Source organism: Aethalodelphis obliquidens, unplaced genomic scaffold, assembly GCF_003676395.1.
Source record: "Aethalodelphis obliquidens isolate GAN/ISIS:26980383/991018 unplaced genomic scaffold, ASM367639v1 scaffold24, whole genome shotgun sequence".
Lineage (NCBI taxonomy): Eukaryota > Metazoa > Chordata > Mammalia > Artiodactyla > Delphinidae > Aethalodelphis > Aethalodelphis obliquidens.
In genome coordinates this window covers 16,271,303-16,291,625 of record NW_020837968.1, presented here as the reverse complement: position 1 = coordinate 16,291,625, position 20,323 = coordinate 16,271,303, and the positions used below count along the sequence as shown (strand labels likewise).

The 20,323-nt window shown below is 42.4% G+C and overlaps 1 protein-coding gene across 1 annotated transcript; it reads right to left on the bottom strand.

The window, feature by feature from the left end:
• Positions 1–7,443: 7,443 nt before the first annotated feature.
• Positions 7,444–12,965, bottom strand: FAM177B (family with sequence similarity 177 member B). The gene is made up of 4 exons (XM_027122472.1): positions 11,879–12,965; positions 11,528–11,594; positions 8,777–8,970; positions 7,444–8,535 (listed from the first exon to the last, which is right to left on the bottom strand). The coding sequence occupies exons 1-4, from the start codon at positions 12,044–12,046 to the stop codon at positions 8,347–8,349; spliced, it is 618 nt and encodes a 205-aa protein (XP_026978273.1). The 5' UTR covers positions 12,047–12,965; the 3' UTR covers positions 7,444–8,346.
• Between the last annotated feature and the right edge of the window lie 7,358 nt (positions 12,966–20,323).

Below are 20,323 nucleotides of genomic sequence, written 5' to 3'. Positions count from 1 at the left end.
TGTGAGCCACGTGGCAGAGCAGTTCTCCTGGGGTCCCTTACCCTGCTGCTCTCCACCCAGGCGCCCCTTTCCAATAATGTCTTTTGCTTTGTCAGTACGTGTGTCTCTCAGACAATTCATTTCTGAGTGTTAGACAAGAGCCCACTCTTGGGCCCTGGCACGGGTCCCCCTTCCTGGAACACTTTTGCAGCTCAAGTTCGGATATCAATTGATTCTCACCATTCTTGGGGGTGGGTGGTTTTTTATTATCCTCATTTTGAGGACAAGCCTGATGCTTGGCCTGTCTATGGCTACAGCTAATGACTGGAGAAACCGGAATTGAAATCTAGGGTTCCTGGCTCTTGAATACTCACTAAGCTTTCCTTTTAAACACCAAGATATGCTCCCTTCCCATTCGCTTTAAGCCTCTGTTGGGATCCGCTGGGTATTTCATCCACGCATTGTGCCCCAGTCAACGGAATGGAGGACTTTTGGTTCTCAGTTATGCAGTTCTACGTGATCACAGTGAATCTGTGAGCGGAGTGAACTCCAGCCCAGGTACTTCTTCATAAATATTAGGATGCTGAACTTCATTTGGAAGCAACGGGGAGCCAAGATGACAGTTTTCTGCATAAAAATGTAAACGTTTAAGTGTGTTTAAATCGGGACTGCATGAAACAACATGAAGCAGAGAAGAGAGCCGTTCCTGCACATTGCATAATGGAAACACCGACCAACTGGCGGTGTTATAGTTAGCTAAATACGGTAGCAGTAACTTCCTAAATGTATGTTGGATACTAGATGTATCAGTCAAGGTTCTCCAGCGAAAGAGGATGGAAGGGATTTTTTTTCAAAGGATTGTCTTACGCAATGGTGGAAGCTGGCAGGTCCACAGTCCGTAGGGCAGGCCGGCAGGCTGGAAACTCAGGTTGCATTTGATGCTGCAGTCGTGAGGCAGAATTCCTTCCTCTTTGAGGAACCCCAGTTTGTTCTCTTCTGGCCTTTCAACCAACTGGATGAGGCACATCCACATTATTGAGAGTAATTTCCTTTACGTAAAGTCAACTGATTTTTAGATGTTAACCACATCTGCAGGATACCTTCGTAGAAACACCTGGATTAATGCTTGATTAAATAACTGGGCATTAGAGCCTGGCTAAGTTGACACATAAAACTAACCATCACATGAGCCAATGAGGAAGACTGACATTTCAATCAATTGCCTAAAATTAACATTAATAAAGTTCGTATATAAAGTTTCAAGAGCTACCTTTCTTAGAATTTGAATCCCACCATCAACACATTCTTGGGAGCCATCTTGTTCTTGGGGTCATCTTGCTCTGTCACTTATACAGAAATTCACTCAATTCTGGATAGAATGTCGTTTCTACCACTTTGCCCTGATTTATACAGCTGGTCAGCCGGAGGCAGCCTTGAAGATGACAAACTAAATGTGTCAGGTAAATTGTATCCATTTCCTTTCAAATGATTTGTTGGGGGACCTTAATCTTCTTTTTCTCAGTGTAAATACTGTCCACCCAAATTAAATTCAGACTGATGTCACTCCCACTTTGTCCCCAACATAAATGAAATCGTACGCAGAAGATTTTCCCTAAAGAGATTTCAGCATTTTTTTCCCGTCTTTTGCCTGAAAAGCTGACTATCGTGTTTGCTAGCTCTTGGCAAGCCTGCATAAGTTGCCTGAGAATCAAAATGGTTAAAGGTGTGATTGATTTCATTTTGCTGTAGGTATAAGAAATAATTATATCTTGTGGTTGGAGATGGTCCAATTTGGCAGAGGGCAGAAACTTTTACAGGAATAACTGAAAGGTATCATCACCAACAAGCCTGCAAAGATGAAAAAGACCCAAACAATTCTTGGCAGGCTGTTCATCCACGGGAAGATGCTCAAATGATGTTTGGAGATATGGAGATAAATGCCTGTGTGCATTTGCCAGAGAGCTTCCCTGATCACTTCAGACTTCTTGAATTTCCACACTAAAGGTTAAGGTTTAGGGTGACTCCATCATTAGAAAAGAAAAATAATAAAATTAACTTTAATTTGCCTACATTACGCACAAGGAAGTGTGGTGGTAATAACCTAAAACATCAAGAATCAGGAGAATCATTTAAATTTAGTTTATTGATTAAATCAACAGGCTTTTGCTACATAATTTGTTAATTGAGGATATTTTTGGCTGGCAAGAATTTAGGGTTTAAATATCATCGGAAGGGGAAGTTAGTTAGCCCTTCCCCAACGTATCATTGGATCGTGGAAGCTGCCAGATAGAACTGGGCACTACTGTTCCTCCACATACTGTTTAGCATTCATAAATCTACAAAAGGAAAAGATGCCTCCTGGGAGGAAAAGGAGTAGGATTGGCACTCCTTCTCCAAGGTTCAAAGTTAAAAACATGGGGTAGAATGAACAGAGATGATACTGACCAAGCTTAGGTGGCATGAAAGGACAATAAAGGCCCAAGAGGAAACCCGCTATACAAGGGGGGGAGGTCTGGACTGCTGACAAGCATTATATCTTTGTCTAGATTGTTGGCGGGGAGTGTTCTGGGTATAGAGTATGGCTAATGGTAGAATCCCTTCCTACTAACTCAATTTGACATTATGATTGTGCTTTGGGGAAAATGGCTATGGGTCTGTAATATCACTAAAGAGTTGTACTTTCTAGGAGGCTCCTTTTTTTTTTTTTTTTTTGTGGTGGGGATGCTCATGACTAATATATCAGAGAAGTGTTTTCCTGGTCTACTGAAGATCCACCTGGGTAAATAACCAGGTGGAAAATATAGGAACGAACAGTGGTGGCAAATGAAACAGCCAGACTAAACTTGCAGGAGCTGGTTGCCTGGATAAGCCCCAACACAACACAATACGACAGGAGGAATAACTGATACAGCTCAGCAAGATCAGCCTAGCCTTGAGGAGTGAGGCCAAATTCTGGCCCTCTGGGAGCACTGTGATTCTTGGATGAGTAACTTTGGAGTCCTTATGCATATTTAGGAATAAAAAACCTATTAGTTATTCATTGCTATGTAAAAAAATTCCCCCAGTATTAGCAGCTCAAAAAAACAAACATTTATTATGTCACAGTTTCTCTGAGGCAGGAACCCAGGAGTGGCTTAGCTGCAAGATTCGGGCTCAGAATATCTGGTGAGGTTGCAGGCAGCTGTCGTTGGCTGAAGCTGCAGTCATACTGGGGCTGGAGGAAGATCATCTAAAAACACCCTGTCAGTGTGCAGCTCCTGCACAAGCCTTCCATTAACCTGAAGCCATTCATCCCAGGAACTCTCAAGTCTTGATTGATGGGAGCAGAGCTTCCAGGAATGACATGCAATGGGGGAGCCCTTGTTCCTGGAGAGGCCCAGGGCCCCATCAGCCACAAAACCAAATTAGGGAATTACTGTTGCTACCTTTGCAGCCCAGTATCAAATGCATTTCAAGTGGGCCGCCTCCAAAGAGGTGTATATCCGGGTGGTTAGGCCAGGCTATGCCATCAGAGGCCTGAAGGGCCCCAGCTTCCCAAGGCCTCCTGAAAAGGTGTGTACTGCCCAGGCACCTGCTGTGTGGTTCCGGGTAGCCAGGGATCTGGAACAGGAAAAGGGTCTGGAGAGGCTGGGACACAGGAGGGGACTCTTGGGGGACAAGTCGTACGCCTACTCCCCAATGGGGAATAGAGCTCAAGCTTACCCGAATGCCTTGTGGGGTGGGGAGGGGCGGGGCCGGCGGGCGGGCCAGGGAATCCTCCAGTTAAGAGTCACCCTGGAGCCCTGGTTGCAGGAGAAGCCCGGAGCCAATCAGGCAGCAAGCTCAAATGTGGACTGTCGCCAACTTGCTTCTGCCCACTCAGAGTGATGGGGGTGAGGGGTTGCTGTGGTGACTGTGCAGACCTCCGCAGACCTGGACGCCCCCGCCGTCCCAGGTCTGCGGACGGCATGCGTACTGCGCATGCGGGTGCCGAGCAGTTCGGGATGGCCAGGGATCTGGGACACAGCAAGGGTTAGGAGAGGCCAGGTTACGACAGTAGAATGTCCAGGGACAAGGCTTAATCTACACAAATGCGCATATTCCCCTTGAAGGCAGAGCTGGAGGATACTGGACTGCACGGCCAAGGGCAGGCCGGCGGTGGGGGGCGGGTGGGGGAGGGGTGTGTCCTCTAATAAGAGACACGAGAGCTATGGTTTTGCAGGAGAAGCCTGGGGTCTCGTCAGGAGAGAGGTGGTTAGGGCTGAAGGGATGTGTGTGTATTAATACTATGCCTGCCGGTCCTGCGCATTTTCTGGAGCAAGGCGGAATATGACCCACCCCGGGACCAGTACTGGGCCAGGACCCAGTTCAGAGGATTAGGGGCACCATGGTTGGCTCTTGGGGGAAAATAGACCTGTCGAAATTCCTTCATTCCTCACTGGCTGTTCGCAGGAGACCTTAGTTCTTTACCAAATGGACCTCTCCACAGGCTGCAAGATTCTCACAAGGTGGCAGCTGGCTCCCCCCAGAGCAAGTGAGCCAAGAGAGTAAAAGGGAGAGACCAAAACAGAAGCCATAGAGTCTCTTATAACAGTCTGAGAAGTGTCATACATCACTTCTGACATATTCTGGAGCTCACATAGACCACCCTGGTTCAGTATGAGAGAGGCTACATGGCGTGTGAATACCAGGAGGTAAAGATTATTGGGGACCATTTGAGAGGCTGGCCACGGAAAGACTGGATGTCCTTATAATTTAGCTATCTCGAACTTAAGGCCAATAGGAGTGCAGAGATTTTTGTCTGTTTGGTTGATAGATAACAGTATGTCCATGAAAATAATCAATAAACAATCTATAATAGGAATAGAAAAGAGTTTTATTTCAGCCAAATTAAGGACTATAGGCCAGAAGACAGCCTCTCAGATAATTCTGAGGAACTGCTCCAGAGAAGCATGGTTTTCAGCACAGTTTTATGTCTTGTCAGAACAAAGAACATTAAACAAGTCTGGGATACATTCCTTCAAGGTTTCAAAAAACAGATCAGCACGTACATGGTGAGTCAATATGGCCTTGGCACCTGGGAAGGGAGTCTTATCAATGAAGGAGTACCAGTATTGGCATCCCAGGAGGAGAGACATTTAATTTTTATTTTTAACATGGACATTCTTTACTTCTGGTCAGTGCACCCTTTTCTTTAATAATTAAAGCAGATGTACAATGTACGTATGATAGGCCACAAATAGGCTGTTTGTAGTTAGCATAAAATTCAAGTTAACTCATGTATAAACCAGAATGACTTCCCCATACCTCAGTATGTAAAAATCTCTTTTATCCAATAACTGGCACATATTAGATGCCCAATTAATATTAAAGGAATGAATTAATTTTTATATTAAGGGAAATGTGAACTTCTCTTGCAGCCACAGGCTGATAATATCTGGGAATTGGTTTCCGTTTGTTTTCCTTATTATATTTAGTTCGAGATTCAGTTGATTGCATACGGCAACTGACCTTAAGACAAGGGGATCTCCCTTTTTTTAGTGGAAAATAAAATTAGATTGAGAGTAAAACATTTACTAGATAAAATGTACTCCTATGAATATCACACTTCGGTTTGCCTAGTTCTCTGGAATCAGCAATAAGTAAGGTATCTTCCAGGGTACCATTTAATTGAGAAAAGTCAAAAAGAGTTCATCACAGGATCTATTCAGAAGCAAAATAGCAAATAAACCAGCAACAGAGTTTTAGTATATGGCCTGACACCTGAGAGGCAGGTAACCAACGCTTCACTGGTAGACTTGGCCACTTCTTCTGACATGTCATAAAGCTCTCAGATTTACCTCATGTTGAAATTGCACTAGCAGGGCCTTTTGGATGAAGAACTAAGACTGACTCCTTAATGGAGACAAACCATTCAGACTCCTTGAAGCCATGATTTTCATAAATATTACTAATTATAATTGATACAATGATTTGAGTACCTAATTAGAGCCATGTGCTTTTCCTCAGTTTTCACCGCTTATTCTTAGAGTAGTCATGGGCTGTGTCTACCTCACTCACTTTAATCCCCTTTTACTGAGAACCACGCTCATCCAGAAACAGGTCCTATAAGTATGTTGCTACCACATGACTCCACCTTCCTGGTCACAAATGATTGGATGAGGGATGGTCACCTGAACAAAAAGGGCTACTCAGGGGCTTCCCTGGTGGCGCAGTGTTTGAGAGTCCGCCTGCCGATGCAGGGGACACGGGTTCGTGCCCTGGTCCGGGAAGATCCCACATGCCGCGGAGCGGCTGGGCCTGTGAGCCATGGCCGTTGAGCCTGCACGTCCAGAGCCTGTGCTCCGCAACGGGAGAGGCCACAACAGTGAGAGGCCCGCATACCGCAAAAAAAAAAAAAAAAATGGATCTGATTCCTGCATCAAACCTGTTTTACACATGGGAACACTGAGAATTTGAGTAACCTGAGCTACCAGGTTAGAAAGAGGCAGCCGAGCTGAGATCAAACCAGTATCGCAGTGACTTTTCAGCTTATAATTTATCCCTTATACCACTGGAAGAAAGTGTTTCCCTTTCTCAGCTGTCTAAGGGGGTCCACACCCCTAAAAGTTAATTGCAGTCATGTGACTTGCTTTGGTGGAAGAAACATAAGCAGAGGTGACATGATTCATTCTTAGTGGAGACAGTGATTAACTATCCACTTCACTTCTGCTTCTGCAGCCCTGAGAGCATCAGTTTGGAGGAACTGTAGGATCAAAGGAGCATGTGCTACTGAGCCAGCACCTGGAGAACACGGTGGGAAGCCATCTGAACTGAGGGTGGACCTCCCATGAGAAGGAAAGAAACTTTTGTTGTTTTAAGCCACTGAGATTTTGGAGTTGTCTGTTTATGCCAGATAACCTATTTTATCCTCATGTATTCAACTAACCACACGTTATTCTCTAGGCCTACTTCTGTCCTTGATTTCATATCAAATCAATTCCAACTTCCCATCCTCTTAGAGTTATTATTTCACTTTATATGGCCGCATAGCAAACCACTCCACAACTTAAAATGACTTACTGTTTCTTATGACTCTGTTGGCTGATTGGTCTCAGCTGCATGGTTTATCTGCTGCACATAGGGCAGGAGAAGTTCACTTATGTGGCTGCATTTGCTGGGGAGCATGGCTGGGGCTGGAACGCCTAAGATGGTCTTTCATCCTTGGGGTCCTCTCTCCACGTGGCCTCACATCATTCAGAAGGCTAACGCAAACTTCTTTACAACGTGAAGCTTTCTAAGAGGACAAGTCCCCGGTGCAAGTGTTTATCAGGCATCCAGTTGCATCACATTTGCTACTTACTATCTCACTGGCCAAAGCAAGTAACATAGCCAAGGCCAGAGTCAATGTAGGTGGGGCTATGTGAGGACATGAATTCCAGAAGGTATGGTTCTTTGGGGACCTTCAATAGAACAGTCTATGACAGCCACTAATTAAGCATTAACAACTAATATTCGCAGTTTTAAAAGAATTTTCACATTTATTAGTTCATTTCGTTTAACAGTAACCCTTGAGAAACAAATAAATGCCACCCCTATTTTACAAAGAAAGAGACTGGGGCTCAGAAATTTAGACACCTAAAATCACACGACTAGTAAAAAGCAGAACTGAGACTTGAACTCAGGTCTTTTTACTGCAAAACCTGTGTTTTTCTATATCATAGCTACCTTTGGCCAGCGCAACCTGTGTTATCCAGCTATGATTTCCATGTCTGATCTTTAGAGTTTTTGAAAATTTGTTGACCAGTAAACGAGAGAATCATTCACTTTTTCCAAATACTTTTTCTAGAGCTTAGATTGTTTATTTATTTATTTTTGACGTGTCTGGGGAGAAATGCACCCAACTCTCAAAGACTGCTATGTTGAAACAGAGTTATTAGCAATGTTTGCTTATTGCAAAGCAAGCCCCAAGTAAGCCAACATAGCTATTGCAAAGGACACCCTGAAAGGATTTAGACTTCATAATGCCCAAAGTTTCTTTTGAGGAACAGAGGGTCCTTTTCTGTACCCTCACCACGTGACAAAGAGTTTTCAGCCTAAAACTCCTGTGCCCAAGTTCCTTAAGGCATTTATACTACTGTGCAAATGTCAATACTAGTAGCCCACAACTGACGGACAGGACTTATATCACTGGGGTGGAGTTGGGTTGCTGGGCTTATAAATAAAAATTTACATTGAGAAAGAATCCACAATTGTTCTTATGATTGTTTACAATTCCTGGCTGCTGGAGAATAAATCACAAAGAGATTGAGATCAGATCTGGCTCAGAAGTGCTACCTGTGTTGCTGTTGCCTTGGTAATCAATGACCGAGGATGAGAGATCCAGGGGAACTATAGCCCCGCTGCCCATTAGGAGCTGGAATCTGCCATCAGGCCCTCGCTGGATGAGATACTCCACCGAGGAATGCCCTCGGCAATGTCCTGTTGTCTCGTTCCATACTCTCGGGCCCCAGCCTCCAGGTGACACTTTTCATTGGGAACATTGGCTGGTTGGGCCTTTGATCCATTCCCTTCACTTTCCTGATACAGAGAGAAATAAGGAAATGTTTAACAGTAAACCCAATACCTCTGATCTCCCCCTCTTATAGAGACAGCCTTATAAGAAGCCTCCCCTTTATGCGATCTCAGGCTTCACACTCGACTACCATCTACGAACTATCTCAGGACCTTCTAACTTCACACAAGAGAGGCAAATACGAATAAGCATCATGGGGTGAGGGGCATTGGAAAAAGAAAGTCTGACCATGGGAGCTCAGTGAAACTGCAGTTACATGAATTACCAGGTGGGAAAATACTCCTCTGTAAGAGCCCAAATCAGGAACAACCAACATTCCCATCTCAGGGCTCTTGGTGTCCCCAGCGGGATGTCACATACCTTATTTTGTGTTCTATAGTACTCATTTAACACATACTGGTATTTGGGTTGATTAAGACCAAAGAAGAGAGCAAATCTTCCACCAAGGAATTCACATGCTAGAAGAAAGAAAAACGCTTTGGTAAACTGAATTAATAATTAAAGCTTAGGGCTTCCCTGGTGGCGCAGTGGTTGAGAGTCCGCCTGCCGATGCAGGGGACGCGGGTTCGTGCCCCGGTCCGGGAGGATCCCACATGCCGCGGAGCGGCTGGGCCCGTGAGCCGTGGCCGCTGAGCCTGCGCATCCGGAGCCTGTGCTCCGCAACGGGAGAGGCCACAACGGTGAGAGGCCCGCGTACCGCAAAAAAAATAATAATAATAATTAAAGCTTAAACTCAAGTTTCAACTTGCCCTCAAATGGTCTATTACTATACTTAACTTCAAGGCTGACAAAAGATTTCAATTGCTCCAGACCCTCAAAAAGTCCTAGGACTCAAAGGGAATTTGTTAAATCTTCTGTCTTCACATAGGATTACATGTAAACTATCCTTTCCAGATGAATATATCAGGGGAGATTTTCAAAATACTTAATAACAGGTACAGGTCCTGAGCAATCAGAACAGATGTTGCCTATCCCCATGTGTATCATCTGATCATCAGCTGTGAGTATGTTGCAAAGTATACCCCAAATTAAATCCAATGTTACTGAGACCCATGTCAGAAATTTTTCCATGCATCAAAACAAACTCCTTCCTAGCAGCAATTTAAGACCTTCCTTGTCTGCCTTCAGTTACAATATCAAGGTGGCCTGCAGCCTCAGGGATTGTTAAGAGTTAGGGATAAAGGTTTAGCATGAATAATGAGGGGTTTCCAAAAAGGTCTCTCCTAGAGATGTTCTCCTGTAAAAGTATAGGACTTCTGATGTGCCTCACCCCGTTATAGGACTTTCTGATTCCCATGATTCATTCCACTTCTGAAGAAATTGCTCATACAGTGCATCAAAATGATGCCGTCTATTCTTTTTTAACGTGCTTTATCCTTTCAAAAATACTCTAGCTCTGTAATCTGTTTGTTTGCCACAGTGCCTAGTACATGTGCATAAGAGAAGTTTCTAAAACATTAGAATAAGTCTCAGGAAGTTTTCCTGTTTATGACCTACTAGAATCTTACATGGAAAAAATTAATTACCAGTGTCGTCTGGGTTCCAGCTCTAACCAAAGTCTCTGTGTAAAGATCAGACTGTTAGCGTATTTATGCCTTCACTAAAATCTGGAAGCCCCCGGCAGAAGCCCTTTCAGGCTACAGTTCCATTTGGAACCCTGAAGGCAGACTGATTCCCTGTGTGTCCTGCCCCTGTCATCTGAAGTCAAAGCCCAACATAGAAATCACTGTAGTCCCTGTTCTCCTTCACACGCTCATATTGCTGTACTGAGTTTTGCTTCTTTTACCTGATCTAATCTCTAAGGCTCCCTCCCTCCAAAATATTTCACCTCTTCAAACAGTCTTGCCCTAACTAAAGCATAGAAGTCTCTGGAAGGCAGCATTTCTTCTGCCAACATATTTTGGTTGAGGTAAGGTCAGTATTCACCTGGGTCTCTAAAGTAACTTCCAAATTACAAACCTTCCACCTTGATCAAAAAGCACTTAGGGCTCATACCATCTGACTAAATCTCCCTTATCATTACTTTTAATGTGATTTAAAGACCCCCTGGTCACTTTCATGGTCCCCAAGCTGGCCTTGGCCAGACATACTTTCATAGCATCCTTAAGATGTCTCCTCTGTACATCAACATTCCTGAGTATCCCAGTCTATAGTCCCTACACTCCTCCTGCCATGGAGGTTGTAACGACAAATTATCATCATGGGCATGTTTACCGGCCTATATTACCCATTGACTATTAAGGCCCTTGAAAGCAAAGACTGTCATTTGTCTTTGTGTCCCAGGGTCCTGCACAGTGCTGAGCGTACATGAGGACTCAATAAATGTTTACTGAATGAATGAATGAAGATCAATTCCTAAGAGCTATATTTTATATTTTCTCAGATTCTTAAAGTTGTTTCCCCCCATCACATACACAAGCATATGCAAGTTAGAAGGAAATGAGTAATTACATGTTGCCAATTGTGATTTTTAAAAAATTGATGAAAGTCAAACAAAATAAGATTTAGTATTTTGTCTCTTGTAAGTAGCCACTTAGGCTATTCATTATGTCCTTGGGAGGGATCACTAAAATTGTTATAATAGAGTGATTATGAAAAGGGAACTTGGAACTGTGTCAGGTAACAGTTGAAAAAAGAAAAAACTTGGAAGTTTATTCAGGTGAAGAGTCACCTCAGGGAGGACTGACTATTGTCTTCAAATATTTGAAATTCTATGAAAGAGGAATCTGGACTGGTGTTGTCTGGCTTTTAAAAAGACAACTAGGATCAATGGGAAGAACTTTAAAAGAAGATAGAATAGAAGATAGAATTTACTAAAAAGAGTTGAGAAAAGATGGCAGGGTCTGCCTGAAGATGTGAGGTTCTATGCCTTCGGGAATGTTCAAGCGTAGATATGGAAGCGACCAGTTCTTCAGAATGCCACGGAGTGGATTAAACCACTGGAAGTCCCATCTAACTCTGAGGGTCTGTAAGTCTATATTTAGGACAGAAAAAAATAACCTTAGCAGTACTTACTAGAAAATGAGGTCCTTGCTATTCGCCCTGCCCAAAACCATAGGTAGGACCCCCATGAAAGTTTAGACTGAAAAAAAAGAGAAACCAAATCAGCATAAATTAATAACAGGAGTGGTGACTGCAGAGTCTGCAGTGTAGAAGTTTCAAAATACTTTGTAATAGGTTCCATTTTCTCTCATAGATGAGAAACCTAAGATTATCAAAATTATAAGTTGATTGTACTTGGCTGTAGAAAGCAAACCAAGGAGAGCAAGGAATTAGCTTAAAACTGTGTTTTCCACAAACCTCATCTGCCTTAATTTCGCATTCACTCAGCCCCCATGTTCGCTAATAATGATATTCTAAGCTTACAGGATCAAGTGTTGAATTTGTTCTCTGTTCCTCTTTTTCTTCCTCTTCCTCTGTGCTATATTCTTCCATGATGTCACCATCAACAAAATGGATAACTCTTTTGGGAGTCCTCCTTTTGGAAGGTCTATGCTTTTCTAGTTCTAACTGCTGGAAACTGTCTTTTTCCATAAGGAAAAAACTGGTAAATGAAAAACAGGACGCTTTAAGACAATCTGCCCAGGACTGTGTTTATATAGCAGAGACGTGTCTAATCATTTTCAATGGATTGTAAAGACAGAGAGTTCAGAGGTAATCACAGTTACGATCTCATCAGTTCTTCAAATCCAAGAGAAGACAGTTTAGTTCTGTACCAAAACAGAAAAGATTCAATTAGTAGTGAAAATGTGAACTTTGGGTCTTCAAACAAAAATGTCAACAGGATTCCTTATTAATTGCAAAAGCTGCAGTTGCTGGTAGGGGTAGGAAGGGGCCATCGCCCTATGGAAATTCCTCAATCATTTCGATAAATACTGAGGAGCAATATAAGTAGTGGTAAAGAGTACAGGCTTTGCACAGACAGGTGAAAATATTTGCCAAGTATATGTCTGATAAGGGACTTATTTTCAGAATATATAAAAAATAACTGTAATTTATAAAATATAAACAACTCAATTAAAATAAGGGCAAAGAATTTGAATAGACACTTTCCCAAAAATTTACAGATGCCAAATAAACTTAGGAGAAGTGCTCAATGTCATAGTCATTAGACAAATGCAAATAGAAACCATATGCGATATCACAACATAGTCACTAGAAGGAGAAAATTAAAAAGACTAACAATACTAAATGTTGAGGGGTAAGTGAAGCAACTAGAACTCTCATAAATTGCTTGCCAGTGGGACTGCAACTAGTATGGCCACTTTGGAAAACAGTTGGACAGTTTCTTAGAAGTCAAACATATACTTACCATGTAATCTTGTAATTCCATGTCTAGATATTTTCCCAAGAGAAATGAAGATATATATCCATCTAAAGATTTGTATGTGAACATTCATAGTAGCTGTATTTGTAAGAGCTCCAAACTGAAAACAATCCAAATATCCATTAACTGGTAAAAGATAAACAAAATGTGGTATATCTATTCAGCGGAATACTGCTCAGCAATTAAAAGTAATGGACAACTAATGTTTGCAATACCCTGAAGGAACCTCAGAAGCATTATGCTAAGTAACAGAAGCCAGACACTGTATGATTCTACTTATGTGACATTTTAGAAAAGGCAAAATTACAGTGGTAGAAAACAGATCGGTGTTTGCTAGGGGTGACAGGCTGTGGGAGGAGATTAACTACAAACGGGCAAAGGGAACTTTTTGGGGTGATGGAATTGTTCTAAGAGATAGTATGATTGTAGTAGTGGTTACTCGACTGTGTATATACATTTGTCAAAGCGAATCAAAATCTAGACTTAATTTTATTTAAGTTAAATCTTAATAAAGCTGACGAGCTTGGAGCCAGACTGTCTAGGTTCAAAATCCTGTTGCTTAATATTCCAGTGTCTTGGTTTCTTCATCTATAAAATAAGAATAATATAATTTGAAAATGTGTGTGAATATATACCAACCTTGTAAAATTAAGGAGTAAATGAGTAAAGACACATACAGGACTCAGAACAATTCTTAGAAAACAGTAAGTATTTAATAAAAGCTAGCTATTGTCAAGTACTTATCACTTACTTAATGATGTATATATATCAGGCACTGTTCTAATGTAGTAAGTACACTCTTGTCTTAATATATTTTAAGATTATATCAGCAAACATGACAGGCCGAGCTGATGTGGAAGAATTTTTCTTCCTGTTCCAAACACACAGAAATGCGGGATAAAATGAAACAAACAAAACATTCAATCAGGCTGCACTAAGGAAGTAAGAAAGAGAGTCAGAGAGAGGAAGGGGAAGGAAGGGAGTGAGGGAGGGAAGAAGGAGGGGAAAAAGAGAAGGAAAGGAAGAAAGGAAGAAAGCTAACCCAGGTGCCAGAAAAAGAGAGGAAACTCAAAATCATACGGGTGAGCTGAAGCGGAGGTAGTTCCTGGGGTTTCAGAACCAGGTATAGGCCTTGGGGCTAGAGTTTTAATACTGGCGCAGAGAGGAGAGAGCCTAAATCACAAATCCCATGAGTGTGGGGAGCTGAAGTAAAGCTACCTGCATAACACTAAGATAATCAAGTACTATCTTAGCTACAAAATATGGACGAGTAAAACTACCTGTTGGCCTGCAAAAGTGGCAAAATAATTTGTCATCTCCTGGCAACTTGGGTAGAAATAGTCACCTGAAAAAAAATTGGAGCCCGAGGCCAGGACCCCATACTGGTACGTGGCCCAAATTCACAGCCCTCATACGGTATAAGGACCTATAAGGACCTGAAGCGAAGCTGAGTAACCTGGAGGCAGTGCAGCCCACAGAACTCTCAGATGCAAACGCAAAGTCACCCTGGAGGGAGGCTTCAACAGGACAGGGAACACTGGACCTCCACTACAAATAACCCTGGCCAAGGATGCGCTCATTGCAAAAACTTACAAATCACATGAGGAAACCAACCATCATGACGAGGGTTCAGCAAATGAAATGAAAAAAATGGGAGAGTCCCCATCCAAGAATTAGGAATAATAGAACAACATGAAACTTTACAAATGAACATGGTTGGGCTTCCCTGCTGGCGCAGTGGTTGAGAATCTGCCTGCTAATGCAGGGGACACAGGTTCGAGCTCTGGTCTGGGAAGATCCCACATGGTGCGGAGCAACTAGGCCCGTGAGCCACAATTACTGAGCCTGCACGTCTGGAGCCTGTGCTCCGCAACAAGAGAGGCCGCGATAGTGAGAGGCCCGCGCACCGCGATGAAGAGTGGCCCCCACTTGCCACAACTAGAGAAAGCCCTCGCACAGAAACGAAGACCCAACATAGCCATAAATAAATAAATAAAATTAAAAATAAAATTAACATGGTTAATATATTCAAAGAGATAAAGGAAGCAAAACATTATAGTATCCAAAAGGAACAGGTTGATTTGAAAAGGAACCAAACAGAAATTCCAGAAATGAAATATATGGGAACATAGGATAGATTGGATGTAGATTAAACATAGTGAAGAAATCTGAGGAAATCTCTCATAAACAGCATAAAGATATATATATATATATATATATATATATATATATATATATATATATACACATATATATATATTCTGTTAACATGAAAGAAAAGTTATGAGCTAAGAATAGATGAGAAAGTTCAATATACTTTTAATGGGAGTTCCAGAAGATGTGAACAGAAATAATGGGGGAGGTGATGTTTGAAGAGGTAATGGCTATGGATTTTCCATATTTGAAGAAAGACACAAATCTTCAAATATGAGAAACATGAAGAATACTAGAGGGATAAAAAAATAAAATCAAACCTAGATCATAGAAATTATAGAAAATCTTAAAATTTATAATAGATAAGGCAGATTAGGCTAAAGGCTAACTTCAAATCAGCAACAACTGAGCCCAGAAGACAGTTGATTATTGTCATAAAGAATTCAATATCCAGCTGAACAATTTTTGAGAGTAAAACAATGACATTTTACGACCTATAGAAACTGAGTTAAGCATTCCTGCATCTTCACTGAACAATGAATAATATAAGATTCTGTGTCAAATAGAAGGAAAGTGAACGCAGAAGTAAGAGTGAGATGCAAGAAACAAATGTAAATGAACAGGTAAACAAAGTGAAACTCTTAATAGTGACTCTTAAAAACACTACTTTGGTAGGGCACAGTATAAAAACAAAGAAGTATTAAGTATTAGCTAACAATAACAAAAATATGAGGGGTTGACCTCTTTAAGTATTGTTTTGGAATACTTTGGAGAGGATAAGTATGCATGCTGACAGTTTAAAGGTGACTAGCAAAATAATGGAATTAGAATGTATGGCTTCAAAGCCAGTAGAAGAATAATAAAAAAGGAAATAAACACTCCAACAGAAGGCAGGAAAAAGGGGATAAAGAGAGCAAAGGAAAAGCATGATTAATGAAAACACCAATAAAATATTAGAAATAATTCCAAATAAGTCAGTAATCATAATATATATGAGTGAATCAATTATCAGCCATCTAGCAAAATGAAGACCAGCAGATTGACTTTTTAAAAGTTTTATGGGCAATAAACACAGGATTGAATATACATATAAATATATATTCATACATACATATGTTTATGTATGCATGAATCAGTCACCAAATCTTATTTGTACAATGCCATTGTTAAAGGTCAGAGTTACAAAAAGCCTGTCAAGGGTTAAATTTGTTATCCAAAGCAAGGTGATGTGAGACCTTCTCAGCCCAGGGTCCTCTGAGGAGTCTTAAAGGATATATTCATGGTTTTCCCTGACCGACTTAGTGGCAGTGTATCACAAAAGAACCTTGGTGAGAAGTAAACTAAAACTATTTGGTGAGAAGTAAACTAGAACTACTTAGTTTCTGATGCCAAAGAGCAGAAAAAAAAAAAAAAAGATCTTAACTTGGTGTTTAAAATATGCCGAATATAAGAGTATTGTTTAAAATATGCCGAGTATAAACAGTATTGCAGAAAAAAAAAAAGATCTTAACTTGGTGTTTAAAATATGCCGAGTATAACAGTATTGCAAAAGTAAATATTTTCAATGCCATGAGAAATAAAATATGCTCTATAACAATCAGAAGAAAATAAAAACATTTTCAAAAAACAACTCACCATTATTCCTCTGCTTTTTCTTTCATTGCTTTAATTGGCTTTGGTTTTGAAAGTAGTGCAAAATTTGGTGTTAGAATTGGTTCGGTAGATGACAAATTAATACAACTAGCCTTTGTGCTGACGTGGAAAGGTTCTCTTGCATGTGTCTTACAGGGCGGAACGAATTTGAGTTGTGGGAAGGTGAGTTATGTTTACACGTGCAGCATTAAATAAACCCAGTGGCCCTCAAACTTGTCTTCATGTTAGGATTACCTGGGAGTCCTTTTTTAAAATTCCAAGGCCAGGACACACCCGAGACCCACAGTCTATTGGGGTGGGACATGGGCCTCAATTATTTTTGAGGCTTCCCTGGTGATTGCAATGGGCAGGCCAGTTTGGGGACCAGTGCCTGAAGGAGAGCAGGACGAAATGTGACTTTTAAATTGAACAGACTTGTGGGATTTCTCTGGTGGCGCAGTGGTTAAGAATCCTCCTGCCAATGTAGGGGACATGGGTTCGAGCCCTGGTCTGGGAAGATCCCACATACCCTGGAGCAACTAAGCCCGTGCGCCACAACTACTGAGCCTGCGCTCTAGAGCCCCCGAGCCACAACTACTGAGCCCGCGTGCCTGGAGCCCGTGCTCTGCAACAAGAGAAGCCACCACAATGAGAAGCTAGCACACTGCAGCGAAGAGTAGCCCCCGCTCGCCACAACTAGGAAAGCCCGCGCGCAGCAATGAAGACCCAACACAGCCAAAAGTAAATAAATTTGAATTGAACAGACTTGTGATTTAGTCATGTGGTGTACTGCAGAAAGCTCCAATAGCCAAGCTTGGGCTAAGAAGTCTTGCTTATTTTCTTACAGGAGGATTTTTTTTTGCTTTCTGCTTTCTGAGGCCTCCCTGCTTTGCCCCCAGCTAAAAAGCTTACACATCAAAAGTTTAAGAATAAGGCCTAACAGTCTCATTATAGTCAATTTACTCCTTTCCAGACCATCTCCCAAGTCATACATTTCTGAACCAAATGAAGTACCCCAAGCCCCCATTCACCTGGCTCACCCCTGTTATATTACAGACTAGTGATATCTGTTGGCTTTCTGAAGAAAACAGTGGTTTGTTTTGCAAAATAGTGTTGTGCATTAAATTGACATATTCGTCTTTAAAAGAGAGTGCTAAAGGAGCAGAGTGGGCAAGAGAGATGGGGGAGGAGAAAGGAGGGGAGAGAGAGAGAGAGAGAGGGAGAGAGAGGAGAGAGAGGAGAGAGAGGAGAGAGAGGAGAGAGAGGAGAGAGAGGAGAGAGAGGAGAGAGAGAGAGAGAGAGAGAGAGAGAGAGAGAGACCTACCTGGCTTACAGTCGATTTAGTGAATGCTTTTCTGCCACCTAATGGACATTTCAGGATATGCTATGCAAAATTCATCTTTGTAATCACAGTGTGTGTCAATATAGAGGGGGCTCAATACTGAACTGCGTGGAATCTACTTATTTTTTATTTACCAAAATCTTGGGAGCGTTGCCAACTTCACACCAAGTACCTAGACTGGGATGTTTTGGAAGTGATATTTCAGAGGGTCAAGTATTCCCCACAACATGCTTTGTACCTCAGTTTAATTCGTAGAAGAACCTCTAGTTTTTTCTTTAAAAACCCAAATCTAGTTTATCAAGGATTGTTCCCAAGTATATAATGTAATTAACATACCGTATAATCTCCCTGACCTTTCAATATTGGAGTACACCAGGGCTCAGCTCTTAGACTCACCTACTCCTCATTTGGCCCTATGGCTTTTTTTTTTTTTAATAAAGTTATTTATTTATTTTTGGCTGCATTGGGTCTTTGTTGCTGCGTGCAGGCTTTCTCTAGTTGTGGCGAGCAGGGGCTTCTCTTGTGGAGCACGGGCTCTAGGTGCACGGGCTTCAGTAGTTGTGGTGCACGGGCTTCAGTAGTTGTGGTGCACGGGCTTAGTTGCTCTGCAGCATGTGGGATCTTCCTGGAACAGGGCTCGAACCCGTGTCCCCCTCATTGGCGGGCAGATTCTTAACCACTGTGCCATCAGGGAACTCCCAGCCCTATGGCTTTAAATACTATCTACACACATATTTATAGCCAACATTTTTATCTCCCTGAATCTCAGATGCACAGATCTACCGTCTACTTGAAGTCTCTTCTTGACGTCTCTTTTTGGACAGCTAATAGACAACTTAATCCATGTCTAAACCTTTTGCTCATACTTTCAGTGCACCCTTCTCCTTCCTGAAACTACCCCACCCACTCACCCAGCTCCCACTCACACACTCACATCTACTCCTCTGGCAGTCTTCCCATTTCAATAAATGGCAACCCTATTCTTCCAGATCCTCAGGCCAAAAACATTGGAGACATTCTTGATTCTTCTCCTTTAATCACACCTCACATTAAATCCAACAGGAAGTTCTCTGGGTTATTGCCAGAGTCTTAATACCACCATTCCACTGCCACCACGCTGGTCTAAGCCATCATCTGTCACCTGGATTATTGCAGCAGTCTGCTAATTGGCTTCCTACCATCTACACTCAAGAAGCAGTAAGAGTTGTTAAATGTTAAATCATACCATGTCACTTCTCTACTTAAAACTCTCCAGTGGGTTCTCGTCTCACCCCGAGTAAAAGCCAAAGTCCTTACAATGGCCTACGAGGTTGTAGATCTGGCCCCAGTACTTTTCTGGCCCCATTTTGTTCTACTGATACCTTCCCCCTGAGCTGCCCCCGTCTCATTCCAGCCACTGGCCCTCTTACTGCCGTTCCCTGACCACACAGGCTCTCTGCCCTGCAGGGACCTTGTGCGGGCTGTTCTCTGGATGAGTCTGTCTTCCCTTAGACTTTGTTCCCTCACTTCCTTCAGGTCTTTGGCTCGAGGTCTTCCCGGGGCTCCAGTCGTTCAAAGAACCAGCTGACTTCGTTCACCACCACCACCACTCGACAGCTTACGTCATTGTTTTGTCTCCTTAGTACTTATCAACATGGAACACAATCTATATTTCACTTACCCTGTTTTCGTTTCCCTCTTCCCTTCCTTCTCTGACCCGCCCACCAGCCAGGGTGGAAGGGGTTTTACCTGTGTGCTCCCTGCCTTATTTACCTCCTGCCACTACAGTACCTGACACAGCTGGAACTCAGTATTTGTTTAATAAATGAATCATACGGTCAGTTCACTTCAATGGGTGGGGGAAGGTACTATATAATAGATTGGAAAAATAAAGAGAACAGTCTTTAAAAAAAGTTTTTTTTTTTCAAATGAACCAGGTTAACGGAACCGGCCCTGGGTAACTACCAAGAGTGCGTCAGCCTTGTCTGCCTGGGCCTGCGGTGCCCCCTCCTCCCTTTCCCTCTTCCCCTGAGGGCGTCTGAAGGCTGAGCCTCTGGTAAAAGCAAGGATGGGACAGCCAAAGCCCCACTTCACAGCTTCACAGGGCAGCATTCACTGCCAGTTTCTCCACGCCATTTCACCTGAGGAGATGGGCCCACTCCAATTGGTGACTCACCCCAGGCAGGCAGAGTGAGGCATTCTGGGGAGGATATATGTGAAATCTGAATAAATAAACACATGTATAAACAAACCACTGCTCCTCCTTGAGAAATGCTGACAGAACATCACCTGGCCGGACTCTTCTACCTTTATTTTCAGTATTAGACCATAAACATGCACCCAGCCACCAGGGGTAAGAGTGACATTACTGACATGC